Raw genomic sequence first — 17,211 nt, 5'->3', positions numbered from 1 at the left:
TGGCAAAACATTATTGAAAATGTAAAAGCCTTTAGTAGAAATAACAGAAGCACAAAGAAACAGTAGGAATGGGATCAACAGGTGGTGTTCTGGCTCTTGGGAGAGACAGAGAAGTGCATCCAGCCAGGGCTCGAGGTGCCAGGCTGGAGGCTGGACACCAGCCCGGCGGTGGCTCTGCAGCAGCGGTGGCCAAGGGCAGGGACCCTTCGAGGGCAGCCCTGCAGAGCAGTGACCAGACAGCTGGGAAGAGCACATTGTTGGGAGGGCAGGAGCACCTGAGGAGGGAGAATAGGCGGCTGGGAGGATCTGTGCACTGGGCAGATGGTGTGAGCATAGCGGGACCTGGCCAGGGCAACGGAGGCAATGGAAAGACATGCTTGGCATCCTTAGGCTTGCAACTGCTGCAGTTGATCCTGGCTCTGTCTGCTCCCTGTATGGAAATTAAATATTGGACACAGATTATACGAGTGTTTCTAAATTAGAAAGTGAAGCATCTCTTTCAAAAAGGTGGGAATGCTGAAGAAGTGTTCATTGTTCAGACTTGCCCTTTGCTGTAACATCCCAGTGCAGTTCTTCTTGCCTTGTCTCCTTTTCCCTGTGCCTCCTGCCTCCTCACAAGCATCACTGGAAGTACCATTCCTGTGTGCCATAAGCGGCTCCTGAAAATGGCATTAACTAATTTGTCCACCAGTACAGGTTGCCATGACCACTCATAAAAACAACGGGGGTTACTACTGCCCAGTCTGAGCTGCAGCAGCTCCCCATGACTTTTAACTCATGGCACATGGTGGGTCACTGGAGGGAGCAGCTTCCTGAGGCTGCCAGCCAGGCTGGTACCTTATTTCTGATTGATCATCAGTAAGTCTGTACAGTGCAAAGCCCTTCCTGTCCCCCTGCACTTGCTGACTTGCCAGCTCCCTGACAGCCTGAGTGCATTTTGCTTCTCTGCTTCTGTGTGAGGCATTTTGTTCTGGCCGCCAAAGACCCATCCACAGAGAGCTTCATGTCCCGGCGCAGAGCATGGAGCTGCTCTTTTCCATAGTGTAGCGGGTTGAGTTTGAAACCGGGCGGAAACACTAATTAAATGTAGTGGTTTTGATTCAAAATATTCATTATTTACTTATTTTCCTTCTGTGAGATAAGAATTAGGAGAAAAGCAAAGCAGGCACAAACCTTAAACAGTTGCAGTACAATGAAAGAGCTTTATTACTAACAGAATTAAAAGTAAAGAGAAAACAACAAAACAAAATTAAAGTAAATTCCACCCCCTCCCTCTTTCCAGCACTTCTCTCCTTTTATCCAGCTCACACAAGGGATAACAGAACATGGGATGTTAGTCAGTGTTGCAGTTCCTGAAAAGTCTCTCTCTTATGCTTAAGGAAAAAAGGGTTTTCCTTCAGTTGCACGTGGTTCCCAAACTGCCACCAATAGCAGACCCACCCGGAAACAAACAGTCTGCTGTGTGTAGAACATCTCTCCCATGAAGAATTTCACAGTTCTTTCACACTACAGAACATGGGCCATCACATGGGGTTATTCATCTTTTTAAGGATAAGTTATTTTGGCCTGCACACAGAGGCTTTTCTTCGCCACAAGTCTCTAACAGCCTCTTACTACTTCTATATAGCCTGGCATAGGCACTCTTCACAAACTTCATAGGCACACGTTGATTCTCCACCCCCCCCCCATGTTCTTCAAATGGATTAAAGAGACAAACAGTTTGTGGTATTACAGCTTCTTACCACGGCATGCAAGAAGGTTTCTTTTAAGCTGCGCGCCAGAATCGCGGCACCGCCCTCTTTTCTCCCGTCGCCATGCTCAGCTCCGTCCCACGGGACTCACTTCTCTTTCTCTCTGACTCTGAGGCCTCCATGTTGAAGGGTGTTCTTGTTCGGGCTTTACGGTGGGGAAAGCCTCGCTCCCTCTGTGCTGCTGGCTGCGTGGTGTCCTCTTCAGTTCAGCACGGAGTGTGCTGGCTGCAGACAGGAGGCTCTGCCGGCTCCCGCTGGCTCCGCCGGCTCCGCATGGAGAGGAGAGGGACCCGCCTGTCCCCAGAAGCCGCGCTGGATGGGTTTAGCTGTGAGCAGTCCATGGCTGGTTTTAGCTGCCTGCGGCTCTGGGACAGTCCCCCTCAGTGACCCAGGGTCCGTGCCGCGGCGATGGGAAAGGGGGAAAGGGGCAGTGGCCCCGGCCCGGCCCGGCCCGGCCAGCGGGGCCGGGAGGCTCGGAGCCCCCCCCACCTTCCAGCAGGCGAGCTCCGACCAAAAAGGGGAAGTCCCGCCTTTCGGTGCGGTTTAAATATGTAAATTGTGAGAAGCGTAATTGGTCTTAAAGACTGTCCATCAACTCAGGGTCAACCCAACACACATAGCTTTACACATGGTGAGGAATCCTATCAGGTGAACTGTCCATTTGAAGCTGCTGTTTGAGTTCATTTTGTGCTGTCCCAGCATTGCATTTTCTGATGAACTTTTCCAGGTATGGTTTAAACTGGCGAGACGGGAGAAGCAGGAGCACTTTCCACATGCGGCATTACAACATGCTGCAAAGAAGTTGCTTCTTGGAACATAGCAGCCCCCTAAAATGTCAAATAAATCCTTAAACTATTCATCACTCTGTTTTTGGGGTGGCAGTTAAGTCTTTCAACACTCTGTGAGTTTCTTTCCCCAGCAGTAATTTTTCTGGTGAAGAAATACAGCTCAGGGCACTCCACAAAGTGGAGCCTCAAAATTCATGTTTTGTTTTCATTACCAAAAAAATGCTTTACTACATTAAAGAGTGGCCCATTAAAATTTTGTACCCTGTCTTCTCTGCACCCTGTCGTTGTTGGCAAACCTTCCCCTGTGCCCGTGCAGAGCCGAGCAGCTTTGCTTCTGCAGACTCCACAGAGAAAGGGCAGCGAAGGGGAGGAGGGTTCAGCCACAGCTCAGCTTGTTTAGATGTAAGATCTCAAAACTTCCAATAGCCATGCAAATTTACTCAGTAAATGTATGTACTGAACCTTAAGCTACCAGTGCTTGCTCTGCTTCCAGTGTATCCCAGCACAGCACACTGGCAAAGGAAATAAATTAACTGTCTGGTTCCTGGAATAAAATGTAACGCTGTACACAGCAGTATATTTAACTGTCTTGGGCAAATGGCCCTAAAATAACAACGAAAAAGAAAACAATGAATTACAGTAGTCTTACTGAGCCTTGTGATTATATAAATTAAATGTTGCCAGGTGAACTGGATGGTATTGTCTGATACTGTAGGAATGCCAGAGGTTGGAGAAAACAGTAAATGTTATAATTAGGGTTTAGGAGAGCAGTTGGTTATTCTCACAAGTAACTCAGACTAGCTGTATGCTGGCATGGGCATGAGAGCAGGCAGTAAAACCTGGAGTTTCCTTAATTAAGAGGGCAGAAAGGTTTTTAGCAAAATTCAGTGAAGACTTACTAAGTCCAGTTTTATTTAGTATTTCCACAGTTTATTTACATAGAAATGGCGCATTAATACATTTGTAACTATATTAGCAAGTTAGAAGATCAGAGCAAGGTACAGCTGTGGGGAGCCCATGAACCCAGGGCCAGCTGTGTGGGGCACAGCCAGAAGCACCAGCAGGGCAGTGGGGCAGCAAACCTGCCCCTTGCCAGCGCTCACATGGGCACTGGGGTCACTCACAGATGCTCCCCACGCTGCTGGGCCTGAAAGCTCGGGGTGTGGTGGTGGTGCTGGGAGGAGGGAGGCAGCAAGACTGTGGCTGCTGCATTCGTCAGCAGTGCTGGACATCGCCTCTGGGGATGAGTTTGTTTTCCAGGGAAGGGGAAAGCCCTGCCCTGGTCTCAGCGAGGCACACGGGGGATTTCGTGGGCGGTTTGAAGGGGTGGCTCGATAGTGAAATCCAGCCAGCTGTGGGATAGTCTCTCTGGGAAATGGAGGAGTCCTCACTGGCAGGATTATTTAAGACTCGACTTTGAAAGACGAGACACTCTGCAGTTGGGAACAATGCTGCACTGTCAGAGAGATGGACTCAATTACTTAATAGGTCGTTGCTGTCTGTCTCCTGCGTTTTCCCTTTCAAGAACATATATTCAGCTGGGTTATTTCTCATGGGAAGACAAAGCGTTGTGAGAGAAGCCAGGCATTTGGAAGGGAGAGGCTGGAGGAGCAGCAGCCAGGCAGATGCCTGGTTTGCTCTCTGAGGAGCAGGCTCCTTGGGACTGGAGAAGCTTGGAGTGATGTAGCTGATGTGGTACTTTGGTCCTGTAATCAGCTGATCCCTCGGTCTCATAGGTCTTGCTCCTGTTTTCTCTTTCTCGCAAAAGATTTGCCTTGGTGCTCTTCTTCTGCCAGACTCATCCCTAGGACTGCTGGTGGTGGCACTGTGGTCCCACAGGCTGTGCTGTAGATGCTGCATGGGCCACTGGTTTCTGTTTTTCCAAAACATTCTGCATTGGGTGGACACTGGCAGGTCCGTACAGCCCATCTCAGTGCATGGGCAGCCTCTCCTTCAGCACAGAAAGGCTTGGATGGTGTTTGATCAAATGACAGCCAAGCTGGAGGTAAGCTCGTGGCCAGGAACCCATCTCTGAAGTAACCACTTGGTTCTCTGTTAGCAGGACGTGGTGGATAGGGATGTATAACAAAGCCAGGGACTCGTGTTCTCACCAAAATCACTCTGCCAGCCATGGGCTGAGCGTTCCAGGGTGCTTTTGTTGTTGGGGCCATGGGCCTGCCTGGCAGCCCTGGCTGAAGGCAGCACGAGCCTGGTGCCAGGGCAGCCGTGGGGCCCTCGCTGCTGGTGTGTCTCACTGCGCACACACCCAGGTACCTACCCTCGTGCATGTGTTTGTCACCAAATTAAGATCCTGCATTACTTTATGCACATTGAATTGTTGCACCTAAATTGGTTGCCCTTAAGCCCCAAGGCAGTAATGAGATTTTGTCTCTTTTGCCCATTTCTTTTTCTCTTCTTTTTTTCAGAATAAGTCGTCTGTTTAATGGCACAGAGCCTATTGTCTTGGACAGTTTAAAGCAACATTATTTCATTGATCGAGATGGGGAAATTTTCAGATATATATTAAGCTTCCTAAGGACGTCTAAGCTACTGCTCCCAGATGACTTTAAGGTAAGGAAAGCTATAGTCTGCAGTCTGTTTTTTCCTCCCATTCTGTCATTTTTTTTGGTGCGGGTTGGTTTGTGTGCTTGACCTAAACACACTTAACTAAATGTTGCTGTTTATTTGTTGGGATTTTTAGTACTTGTGTATTACACCAGGGATGCTGTTATTTAATAAATGGACCAATGGTTGTCATGGATACCAAGAAAACTTAAATAATGACGCTTATGGCTATCAGTTTTTCTAAACTAATTGTATTTTCTCGCATTTTTAGCTTATTTATCAGGGTATAACAACAATTAAGAAGCAACATCAGCAACTTGAACTTAGCAGGGTTTAATGCTCAGAATCTGAAAGAAATGTTTTAAATTTGATACTTACAGGACTTGAACTGTGTAAATATTTTTCTTGTTGGTATAAAAAAGAAACACCGTTAAACAAGCCCGTTGGTTTGTGTCAGACATAACCAATGCAGATACTTTGATTTCAGGAAGTAATCTGCTCACAGTTAATGTCAAAATATTCTTGGGAGATGGAACTGACTGAGGGCTTTTTAAGGAGCAGGACATGTTTTGTATGAAATCGTGGTGCTGGTTGTTTCTTTGCAGGCCCTGATTGTTTAAAGGCTCTCCTCTTAGCCTTGTTTGTTCGGCTTTGCACTTACGAAACTTCCAACATTGTCACCCTTATGTATGAAAATTAGAAGACAAAAGTGTCCAAACTGTAGATGACAAGATTCAACAAAAGCACTTATTCCAGGATGAAATGATGAATAAATTGGGATGGCAGATGGGGATCTGCTCAGTTAGAGGACACAGAGCATTGCTAGGAAGGAAAGCTCCTTGCTTTCTCTGAAATGCCATTTCACTTTGTTGTACTGGCTGGGCCACAAGATCACTTGGTCAGTTGTGACTGAGCGAGTCCAGAGTGGTGGTGGTGGCGGCGGCTCTTGCTTTGGAGTACAACTGGTCCTCGTGCTGCAAACCCAGTCATTCTCACCTGAGTTAGGAGTCTGACCCCACTGTGGGAGGGTCTGCAGCTCACATCTTGTCCCAAGGCAGGGGGAGGTTTTGGCAGTTCTGGGTGGTTTGGAGCTCCAGCCCAGAAGGGCTGTCCTGAGCACTGGTGTTTCTGGCGAGTGGCAGATGGGCTGGGGAAGCTGCCCCATGGCTTGGGGTGCTCTGGGATGGGGTGGGGGGAGCCAGAGCACTGAGGGCTGGGTGGGAGAAAACTCTACAGAGAAATGGGAGAAAACCTTTGTGTAGTAGCGAAGCTAAAGACCAGACCAGTCCCAGGGGTCATAAGATGGATCCAGTAAAGGCGGTGGATGGAGAAGTGGGAGAGTTGCCAGAGAGATGCTTTAGCAGCAGTGTTTTGGACAATCCAGTGGGACAAGGTGTGAGAGGAGAGGGTAGGAGAGAAGAGAGAGGTAGTTTGAGCTGATCATGGCCTCGACCAGCATCCAGATTTCAGAGGTGCTCAGTAGCAGAACAGGCAGGATTTGGCTGGAGCCTGGAGGGGAGAGTGCCCGCGGATGCCAAGGACTTGTCTGTGCAGCGAGCCCTGGCAGGGCTGGAGAGACTCAGGGAGCCGGCGCTGTGCCCGGGCTCAGGCCGCTGTTCCAGACCATCCCTTTGCATAGGGTTAACTGGGTTTTATTTAGTTCCTCTCTGGGAGAGCTTTAGAGCAAACCCCAGGCTAATGAGGGCTCGAGAACAAAGCAGAGCATTGCTAGGTAGGGAGTAACTAAATAAAAATGCATCGAAGAATGCGCTGTAAAGCTATATTAAAACTGCATTGTAAACAGATTTGACTTCACAGAAATCGTGTAATTTTGCCAGCATGATTAAAGTGACAGAAGACAATAATCAAAGGCAGCAAATGGAATCACTCGGTGTTTCTAAATGCAAAACTCTATTTAAGGTATAAAACCTGACAGCTTTTCCAGTGAGACTTGCATTAAATGTTCTTTATGTCAAACAAAGCATTATCAAGTGTTTTGAATATTTATTAGTTTTTACCCCTTAATTTAATCAAGCAGTTTATTAGCCTCAAGGTTTAGCCAAGTTGCTTTTCAACTTGAATTGCTGCTCAGATGGTTATTTTGGAAAGTTTGGAATGTAAGTACCACACCAGCATTATTGTGTTTGCTATTTCAGTGTTGTTTTCAGACTTAGTTAACACTGAAATGCAGAGAAAGTGGGGTGTGTGTTCCGAGGCTAGTGATTCTTTATTATCAAGTCTGAGTGGTGTGTTTACAGTGAATATTAATTACACTTCCAACCACGACTAAGCCAGAACTTGAAAGTGTCTCCCAGGTCTTCCTGCTGAAAGTAGCACTCTTACGGTTCTGTAGGTTTTCTGGGCTTGGGGGATTTTAAGCCACATGAAGTGTGCTGAGGAGTGACTGTAAGTGTTTGGGTTCTGCTCTGCAGCCAGCCTGTGCCACGCTGGTGATGGTGCACAGCCTGTAGCTGCTTCCAGCTCCCTCTGCCTGCTCTGCTTCAGTGTCCTGTCTGTGGGACATGACACCGTGAGCATCCTTCGGCCCTGAGCAGGGCATGGGGCCAGCACCCCCAGCTCTGCCACACTGCTGGGTCAGGGGTGGCTGCCACAGGAGCTGCTCCTCCTCAGGTGCCCAAATACTCCTGCCTTGGTCTCCTCCACCATCAGAGGGACTTCCCCATGACATCATGAGCAGCATGTGTCCCCTTCACTGTCAATACCAGGACCTGTTGTACCTCCTTGTTTGGGACTCACTCCCTGCTCAGAGAGCATCAATCAAAAATAGACGTAGGCAATGTGTGTCTGTCTCAAAGAGGGGAGGAGCACAAAGGCTCAGGATGTCTGAGTTTTATGTGGATTACAGAGATCACTTGTAACACCAGAGTGACAAGGCCACCACTCTAATTTATTAATACAGTTACAAAATTAGTGTGCTTGCATCTAAAGTCTTCTCAAACTGACCTCTGGAAATGGTGCAGTTGTCATCATAGAAGTGAGCAACTTTCTTTCATAGCCAGGAGTCAGATCTTCACAGCACTAAAAATATAAGAGAAACATGGAGTCAGGATGACAGTTTGTTGTTTCATGTAATAAAGAATAACAAGTGAAAAATGGACAGAAAGAGCCATTTCAGCCTGTTCAGGAGTCAACATTAGGTACAAAAATAAACGATGTCTTTGGTACTGAGAGAACAGCATCAGGTCCGTGGGACACATGGTCTCAGTCTCTGCTGGCTGTCTCTGCCTGGAGTAGCAGATCTGTGCCGACCCACTGGCACTGACATCAAAACAGCAGCACAGCTGGCCTTGGGGTCACACCTCCCATCTCCTCCCCAGGAAGATGTCACCCTTGTCAGAGGTGACTGCAGAATTCAGCCATGAAATCCACCACAAAAAAAGCTTTTCTACCAAGCAAAAAGCAGAAAATTATTTTGTGAAAGGCAAAAGGCTGCATCTTTGAAAGATCTGTTTGTTTCCCATGAGATCTAAATGTAGGCCAGAAGCTGTGGCTGGAGAAAGGCTGTGTGCATCCTGCCTGCCTATCTGCTCTCTTTTTCAAGTGACCTGGCAGAACTTCCCCACTAGTTCCTACAACAGCCTCAAGAAGTTGAAGACTCATGGTACTATAAAGGCTTTTTGTGGTACTTCACAGAAAAATTAAAAGCTGTACTGTTTATCTCCCCTTTCAGGCTATCAAAGAGCACCCTGCTTGTGACTGTCACTAGTGGTGGGAATCACCTTTGGAGTAAAATGTGTTTCCTAGGCTAAACAGCAGCAGCTCCACTATCTATCATAGTGCTTGGCTCTGGTACTGCTGTTGGGAGCTGGGAACATAGGGAAATAATCCTTAGAAGAAATGGGAGATGCCTTAGTCCTGCAGGACAAGGAACCCCTGGATTTTGTACAAAATCTGCTGTGGAACGCTGCCTGCTGCTCGGCAGCCCTGCACTGACACCAGGCTGGAGCCTCTGTGAAGAGGGGGCAGTGTCCGTGTGCAGGGGTCAGTGCTCGTGTGGGATCAGTGCTGTGCTCTGGGGCTGAGCTGCAGTGCACCTCTGTGCACCTGGCCACTGTGGCTACTCCCTGCCCGTTCCAGTGAGATGTGCCTCTCCTGGATGGGTCCCAGAAGGTTCATGTCTGCATCTGCCTTCGGTAACTTATCAAAACTAACAGCATGGAAATGTTGTCATGCAGTTCCTATGGCATCTCCCTGGTGAGGTCTCTTGTGGGTTTAATTCTTTACTTTTTATTTACTTTACTTTTACTTTTAACTTCAATTTCATATTAAACTTCAGAAAATCTTCAGGGTGAGATTTGATCTCTACAGTGCAAGGGTGGAAATACCTATGTCAGTATTACCTGAAGCATTCAGTGCAGATAGTCCAGAGCTGGGCTCTCCCAGTCTGGTCACAGACAGACAGTATTCTGAACAGCATATAAAACCTGAAGGAAAAGATTGTGGGCTTGTTGTGTAGAGCCCATGACAGCACAGGATTTGGAGAACCGAACCCCCATGCTGTGAGCCACTCATTCTGTGCTCCTGGCTTTGTGAAATCCTCTTCCCTCCCTAAAAATACTGTCAGATTCCCTCACGAAAGGCCAGAGATGTCCCATGAGAGGAGCAGAGCGGGGCGGGGCAGCCTTTGCTGCTGGTGGCTGTCGGCAGCAGTGGAGTGGGGTCACACAAGGTGTCTCTTCCCAGCACTGGCACTGGTGGACACAAATTAATTTCTCTTGCCTAGAGAAGACACTTTTTTATTCCCTCTACTTGTTACTGTGCTACAGCACAACAAATTCCCTTTATTGGCACTGCCTGACAGTAGGTGCCCTGATTCCCTGACATCACCTCTTGGCACCAGCTCACCTCAGTTCCCCGGGTCTGTTACAGGGCCCTTCTTCAAGTGCAGAGCCCTTTCCATATTTGTGCTCAACCCAAGTGTGGAATCGACACAGGCATGAGAGTCTTACTTTAGAAACAAACCCAAACACCTTGGCTCAACCCAGGCCGTTGTACCAGGTGCTCACCTTGTCCCACAGAGCATGTGATGCTCCAGCACAGCCCTGATTTCCACACAGCCATCTGAAATGTGGCTGTATCATTCTGGGAACAGTAGTGGAAGAGCTGTTACATTTGAAAGCAGGTTTTATTCTCACAAAATGGTATCAGAATGTAAAATTTTTCCTGTTCATTTTAGGGCAAATGACAGCTAGCAAGAGTCACTAAAAAGCTGCAGTTGATGGGGTGGGCTGAGTTGGCTGTTGGAGAAGTAGGGGTGGTGTGATCTGGGTTTTGCTTGGTTTATGGCATTGCAGTTTTGGCCCGAGGGTGCAGGACCATTGAACTCCTGTGATTCAGGGTACTGTCAGGCTAGTCCAAAGCCCAGTGAAGGCAGTCAGAGACTCTGTAATGTAATGGGCTTTGCATCCAGCCTCAGGAGCACCGTACCACTCTCTGCTTTCAAAAATGAATGACTGTTTTTTGTATTGCTGTACCATCTCTTCCAGGTTTTACTGTTGAGTTTTCTTAGCACATATTCACTTGATTGATTTTACAAATAATACCTTATTTTATTTTGTCCATAAACCCAGATATTCTAAAACTGGTTTTTCAGGACCTACTGAAAACAGCAGATGACTTTCCATTGCCCTCAGAAAACACTGGGTACTCCTGTTCACTCTACACCATTACATTTTTCCTTAGCATTGCATGTTTCCTTGCTTGAACAAGCAATCCATGGCACCAGCAGATGCCCAGGTGAACATTTGGCAGGCCACTGCACACACCTCTATAGTGAACACAGTTAGGCGGTGGACTGTGCTGATTCAGTGTCCTGCACAGAGATTTCAGAATTTTTTTTTTAAACTTAGGCCACTAATCCCTATAGGTTTAAACTGATCCCCTGTTCAGTACCCAGGGAGCTTCACTGGTGCTCAGAGAAAAGCAGTAATGGTTCAGCACAGTGCTGGTTTTGGGGAAGGGTGAGAATACCTTCCAGCAGAGGAAGGTATTCTCTGCCTTTGGGGCTGATGCTGTCCTACCTGAGACCAGGTAGTGCAGCCAGCCTCCACACCTCTTTGCCTGGCCTGTTCCCAACACTGGTTGTTGGTGGTTTGCAGCATGCTCTCTGCATGATTTCTTCTTTAATCTTCTGTTGTTTTCCATCTTCGAGCTGTCCCGCGAGAGTGTTGCCCTCATTGCTTCCCACTTGCTCTTATCCCTCTTCTTCTGTCCTTCTTATCCCTCCTCTTATCCTCCAGTCCTTTTTTCTCCCTTAGCCGTGTGCACATTGTCCCAACCTTAGCAGACATCAAAGAGATGTAAAGGATTGGATGTCCCTTTTGTAAGTCGATCACCTTGCCTTGTCACTGTGAATAATCATAGGTCTCCAGGCTGCAGGCAGCCCTGGGGTGAAGGAGCACCTCCACTACCGGTGGGTCAGTGGTGCCAAATTTGAGCAGAGCTAACTGCTTTGGTTCAGTAATACCCTGCAGCAGCAGATTTTACAGGTTAATTCCAAACCACTATGAAGAGTCGCACCTTTTTGTGCTGTGTGTTGATTGGCCTTTGATTCCCCCTCCTCCCCGAGTCCTGGGGCAGCAGCACACCCGTTATTTTTCATGTAATTTTGGTGCCCATTTCTTGATTGCTTCTTGTCATATCATTCTTTCCAGTCCAAATTATTTCAGTCATTTCAGTCTTGATTTTTCATTTAATTTCATTTGTGTAGAACTGGCCTTTGTTCCGCGTGTTGACCTCCAGCACACTCCACAAAAGCATCTGTGGTGCAGCATTTGCATGTGTAAAGAGGTGCAAGAGCCAGGAAAGCAGACACAGGTCTTTGCAGGGAGGAGCTGCTGCTGAGCCCTTGTTGCTCCTCTTCCCTCGGGAGGCTGGAGGAGGCTGTGGGGCCAGCGGGAGCAAAGTGCCCACAGGGGCCTTCTCCCTCGGGTCCGGGGATGCTCACACCCTTGGCCGCCACGTGCTCTCACATATTTCCACTGAGGTGGGAAGATCTGTCAGAAACTGATGAAACAATCACTGAACTGGGAATTGGATCAAATTGGGAATTTGAATTGCCCAAAGCCCAAGTGAAGTGATGGACAAATGGCAGGGAAGAACTGCTGCTTTTAAGCCGTTGGAGCAACAGCTGAGCTCCCAGCCAGCAGGATGGTCACTACCTCCATATAATTTACCAGGCTCCAAAGTACGCTTTAAATACATGAATAGTCATGAGCTGCAGGGAGCAGCTGAGCCGCTGTAGCTGAATTTCAGCCTCAGCAAAGGCAGGTGAGAAGTGAAGCTGAACTGACAACTCCATCTCGTATCGTGTGCGAGAGGCGACAGCGAAGCCTGAGATCTCCTGTGAGATCAGAGTGATCTGAGGCCATTAAGTGGAGATTAGGGCTCGGAACATCTTCTCTTACATCAGTAGGCTTTGTTTATTGCAACCAGCTATTTTGATTTCTTAATCCAGGAGTAAAGCCTTCTGGCATTGAGCTTGTGGGATAATAAATGAAGAGATAATTCAGTGCAGTGGGAACTTCTCGATCAGCTCAAACAGATTCAACACTAACACCATGTGGTTTTCTGTGGAGGTGTATGTGGGTACCTGTTGCCTTTGCTTTCTTGCTGACAATACATAAGCCTAAGTAGGTCAAACAGGAACAATACTCATTTTTAAAAGAGAGCTATAACCATTTCTAGTTTCTCTCTCTCTCCCACTCTTTTTTTTTTTTTTTTTTTCCCAGGACTTTAATCTTTTATATGAAGAAGCAAAGTATTACCAGCTGCAGCCAATGATTAAGGAACTTGAGCGATGGAAACAAGAGAAAGAACAAAGGAAACATTTCCAGCCTTGTGACTGCTTGGTTGTAAGAGTGACTCCAGATCTGGGGGAAAGAATTGCATTGAGCGGGGAGAAGGCTTTGATAGAAGAGATCTTCCCAGAGACTGGGGACGTCATGTGCAACTCTGTAAACGCGGGCTGGAACCAGGACCCCACCCACGTTATCAGGTTTCCCTTGAATGGATACTGCCGGTTGAACTCCGTGCAGGTAATGGCCTTTCCGTGCTGCCTCCTCTGGTGCTGGGGTGCTTTTTCACTATGGCTTGTTCAATTATATGCAAATTATTTGCTTCTGCCCAATTACTTTCAGTGCTTATAGTGCAAGAAAACATCTTTCTGCCTGGTGAGATCACAGTCTTTCAGGTTTTCCTGAGTCTAAGCAGAAAAATACATTTAGATTTTGTGTATGTTAGTGCCATGCTGGCCTCATAATGGTGTTATACTGATAAATGCTAATTTTTTTCATCAATGTATAGCCTTTGGCAGTATTTTTTTTTTCCTCCAAAGTGCCTCTAGGAAGAATGAGAGAGTTCCAAAAACTACAAAAAAAAAGTCTCCACACCATTTTATAGAAAATGCAACAATGTGTAAATGCATAATTTATGTCTCACTCATAATTAAATGATGGTGCCTGCGGGATGGACTTAAAAAAATTGATCTCTGCACTTTTTTTTTTTTCCAAAAGGATGTTCTATAAAAATTGCCCAGAGTATTTTAAACAAAAATGTATTTCATTTTATACTCAGAGTTTTGACATTAAGTTTAAAATTAAACATCTGAAACAAAAGAAGATAACTGGACAGATAGGTGGATGGCAGCAGGAATAAATACGTGGTCTGTGTTTAGGCAGCAGCCTGTGGGCAAGCAGTGCCATTTCTCAGGGATCACCAGCACTGCAGCCAGAGCTCTGCTGGTGTGGCTGTCCTGGGGCTGTGGGGAGGAACCAGGCAATGGTGCCGTTAACTTGGCCTTAATTAACACGGGCAAGACAGAGCTCTTGGTTTTTGTGTGTATTCCTCTGGAATATGCTGCAAATGCTCATGTTAGGGGAAGTGAAATCAACCTAGAGGGGAGTATTTCCCAAGTTACCATCCTCTGCAGATGGGCTGTGGCTGCAGATGTGAACTGGGCTGTGGGAAATGCCATGGTTGTCTTGATAAAGTCCCCTGTGGGCAAAAACCCACAGAAGAGCTGGTCCATGGACCAGGCCGGCCAGACTGGCTGGGGAGGGAGGTGCAAGGGAGCAAGGGAGGACAAGAACCTGGAGCTCTTGTACCTGTGTGGTTGTTACACATCAGGCTCAGGCACCCTCTGTCTCCCAGGCTGCCAAGGGACATCTTCAGGGGAGCTGCAGTCACCTGCATATGTAGAGGTGGGTGGAGTCATTTTCAAAACGTGACCCTAATGGTGGCTCCCCCACTGCATGGGCAGCATTCCCCGTGGGTTTGGGTGCTTTTTGGTTCAAGACTCCCAAGTGGTATATTTGGTTGAACTTCACCAGGCTGTGGTTAATTTTGCACAGTCCTTACCAGTTTCACACTTGGCAAGGCTTGGGGTGGGTTTGGTAAGGCTTGGGGTGGGTTTGGCAAGGTTTGGGGTGGGTTTGGCAAGGCTTGGGGTGGGTTTGGCAAGGTTTGGGGTGGGTTTGGCAAGGCTTGGGGTGGGCTGCCCCAAGCCCAGCAGGCTGGGAGTGGTCAGAGGCAACTCTGTTTGCTGGCAGTGGGACAGGGAGATGTCTCCATTGCTGTGCTGGGAGGAGAGGGAGCAGTCTAGCTCAGGTGAGTGGGTAGGGAAGAGCATTTGTGTCCCAGCCACGCTGTCCATGGGATCCTGCTAGATCACACAAGGAATTAGAGAAACTGAAACAATAAAGGGTCACAGTGAGCCACTGACCAGCTCAGCACTGGCTGGCCAAGCTCTGGATGCCCACATGGTTGAGCACTCAGCTCTCTTTTATCCAGAGTGGCATAACTCGTAGGATACATGTGCTACCTGAGTAGTAAAACACTAATTACTGTTACTATTTGAATGTGTTTGAATTCAGTCAAAATTCAGACAGAATCAAAGAGTGTCTTTGCAAGTTCATGTTGTGGAAAAAATTTCTGTCAAAGAGTCTACAGTATAAGTAATACTATTAAACTACATCATTTTACTAAATTACATCATTTTACTATATAATTAATAAAAAGTGTTTTCAAACACTTTCTGGAAAATTATGCATTTCTGAGACCAAAGGCTGATGAAATCAGCAGCTAATTAGCATTGGCTCTGATGAACTCTGGTCAGTGCACAGGCACTGCTCTTCCCCCTCAAAGGATTTTTTTGGCAAAACAATATTAAGTCAAAAGTTGGAAGTACAGGGAGGCAAATGCACAGACTTAAGGGAGATGGGTAGTGGTTGGAAGAGCACAATTGCTTGCAAAGAATCCCAGAGAGCAACACAAGAAGCCTGTCTGCTGTTTGCTGAGGTGATACATTACTTCTGTCTCCCTAGGCTCTGCTCAATGTATTTGGTGGCACAACTGCAATATTTATAAATTTTTTTCCTATATTTGGAAAATATTTTCATTAAATGCTTTATATCAAGAACTGTGCATACAAAACAAAGAATGTCAACACCTATTAGGCAAAAAAAATACAGTAACTCCTAATTTTACAGCCATTTGTAATTATATAGAGGTATAGGTTTTTTCAACTCCTTGCAACAGGGTCTGGTGGGAATCATGAATTTATCTTACAGAAAATTCTGTGATGCTGTGAATGTTGAACATTAAGTCTTCATAATTAAGAATGTATTTGTTAATATTCTGCAAAATTTAAATGAAATGCACTAAATGAAAGGATCAGGTTTCCATTTGGAGAACCTTCCAATAAAATCAAATGTGCTTGGAATATTGGAAGACAGCGTATATTAAATCCTAGCACAAATCCTCTGTTTAATAATGTGCATGTGTCCCTGTACATGGGAGAGTCACAGCTGATACTCAGTTTTTGGCATATTCTCTTTGGAGATTTTCAGGAAAGTAGCTCTGATTTGACTCAGAGATGGTCACTGCTTTCCCCCTGTCTGTACCTTACCTTCAGAAGAAATAATATAGAGTCAAATTCTCCAAATGGAATTTAAACCTGTCCGTGTTCAAAATGCTGTTCAGTCTCATGCACAGAAGCACTGAAAGGAGCCTTTCTGCCTAGACCTGAGCTCAGCCTCATCCAAGTGACACTTAAAACCGCAGTATTTAAACATCCTCAGCATTGTTTACAGGATTTGGCCTGTTCTGTTTCTTGCTGAGAAAATTGATGATCCCAAGGTTTTTAATGCCAGATTATAGCCTGCAGTCTGGTCCTTCCAGCACGTACTGAGCAAAAATGAATCGCTTTGTTCGGTGTGTGGAGCTCTGAGGTGTAATGTCTATCTGGACTGGGTGTTTGCAGAGAGAGGCTCAGTGAAAAAGAATCCTATTTTAACATGCAGCCTTCCATAGCTTTGGTCTGAGGCAAGCCAAGGGCACTCCCCTGCTTGTTTTGTCTTACAAGCAAATTGATTTAAAAAACTTTTTAGTGAGGATTTTGAAGTCCCGTCTCTCTCAGAAATCTTACCTGTCAATCCTCTGTTCCACTCTCCAGTTCAGTGGGAGAAGCCTCCTTTCCCATGGCTTGTCTCTCATCTTCATCCTGTCGGGGCTAGGAGCAGTGATATATAATACAGGCAGAACACATTCCAGCCTGTGAAACAGCAGCCTGCTGGTGTTTTATTCCTCCTTCCGTCTCAGACTCCTCCTGCCTTCCTCTCTGAGGAGGAACAGTGTTGGTATCTGCACCCCATTTTGGAACTATAGGCTGCATACAGCCTGGACAAATAAGAGAGACGGAAGCTTTCTTTTTCTCTGTCTTAAAGGTATTTTATTAACCCACTCTCCTGCCTCTTCTTTTCATCTCTCCTGGTTCGTTTTTCTTCCATGCTCTCGTGTGCTTTTTTGATCTTTCAGTTCTACAACTTTCTTGCAGTGTAGAGTATGTAAAAATCAGGGCAAAAGTCAGGGAGATTTGGCAGATGGGACTTTCTGAGAATGTTAAGTCCCTGTGTCCCAGGGCCAGGCAGAACTCCTCAGGCAAGTTGATTTTCAGCAGACTCGGCATGGCTTAGGCAAAGCTCTGCTGGAGCAGCCCCTTTCCTTTGCCCGTCCTTAGAGCCAGGGTAGCAAAAGTAAAACGTTTTAGTTACCCCTGAAAAGCCAAACCCTGGATTAAGTGCAGATGG

The 17,211-nt window shown here is 46.6% G+C and overlaps 1 protein-coding gene and 1 long non-coding RNA gene across 6 annotated transcripts in view; one reads left to right on the top strand and one right to left on the bottom strand.

Moving 5' to 3' along the window:
* The window catches only part of KCTD15 (potassium channel tetramerization domain containing 15), a 48,306-nt gene that overhangs the window by 26,123 nt on the left and 4,972 nt on the right, over positions 1-17,211 (top strand). For all 5 annotated transcript variants that reach the window (XM_048316313.1, XM_048316312.1, XM_048316314.1 and 2 more), the window contains exons 3-4: positions 4,966-5,110; positions 12,856-13,161. In XM_048316313.1, coding sequence (XP_048172270.1) covers positions 4,966-5,110; positions 12,856-13,161 — 451 coding nt within the window. The remainder of the gene's footprint in view (positions 1-4,965; positions 5,111-12,855; positions 13,162-17,211) is intronic.
* LOC125331905 lies at positions 7,992-16,955 on the bottom strand. Its single transcript, XR_007206260.1, has 2 exons — positions 16,551-16,955; positions 7,992-8,143 (listed from the first exon to the last, which is right to left on the bottom strand). It is a non-coding gene; the product is annotated as an uncharacterized LOC125331905 (long non-coding RNA).

Source organism: Corvus hawaiiensis, chromosome 12 (genome assembly GCF_020740725.1).
Source record: "Corvus hawaiiensis isolate bCorHaw1 chromosome 12, bCorHaw1.pri.cur, whole genome shotgun sequence".
Classification (NCBI taxonomy): Eukaryota; Metazoa; Chordata; class Aves; order Passeriformes; family Corvidae; genus Corvus; species Corvus hawaiiensis.
The sequence above is the reverse complement of the archived record's forward strand: the minus strand, read 5'-3'. Positions and strand labels throughout refer to the sequence as shown.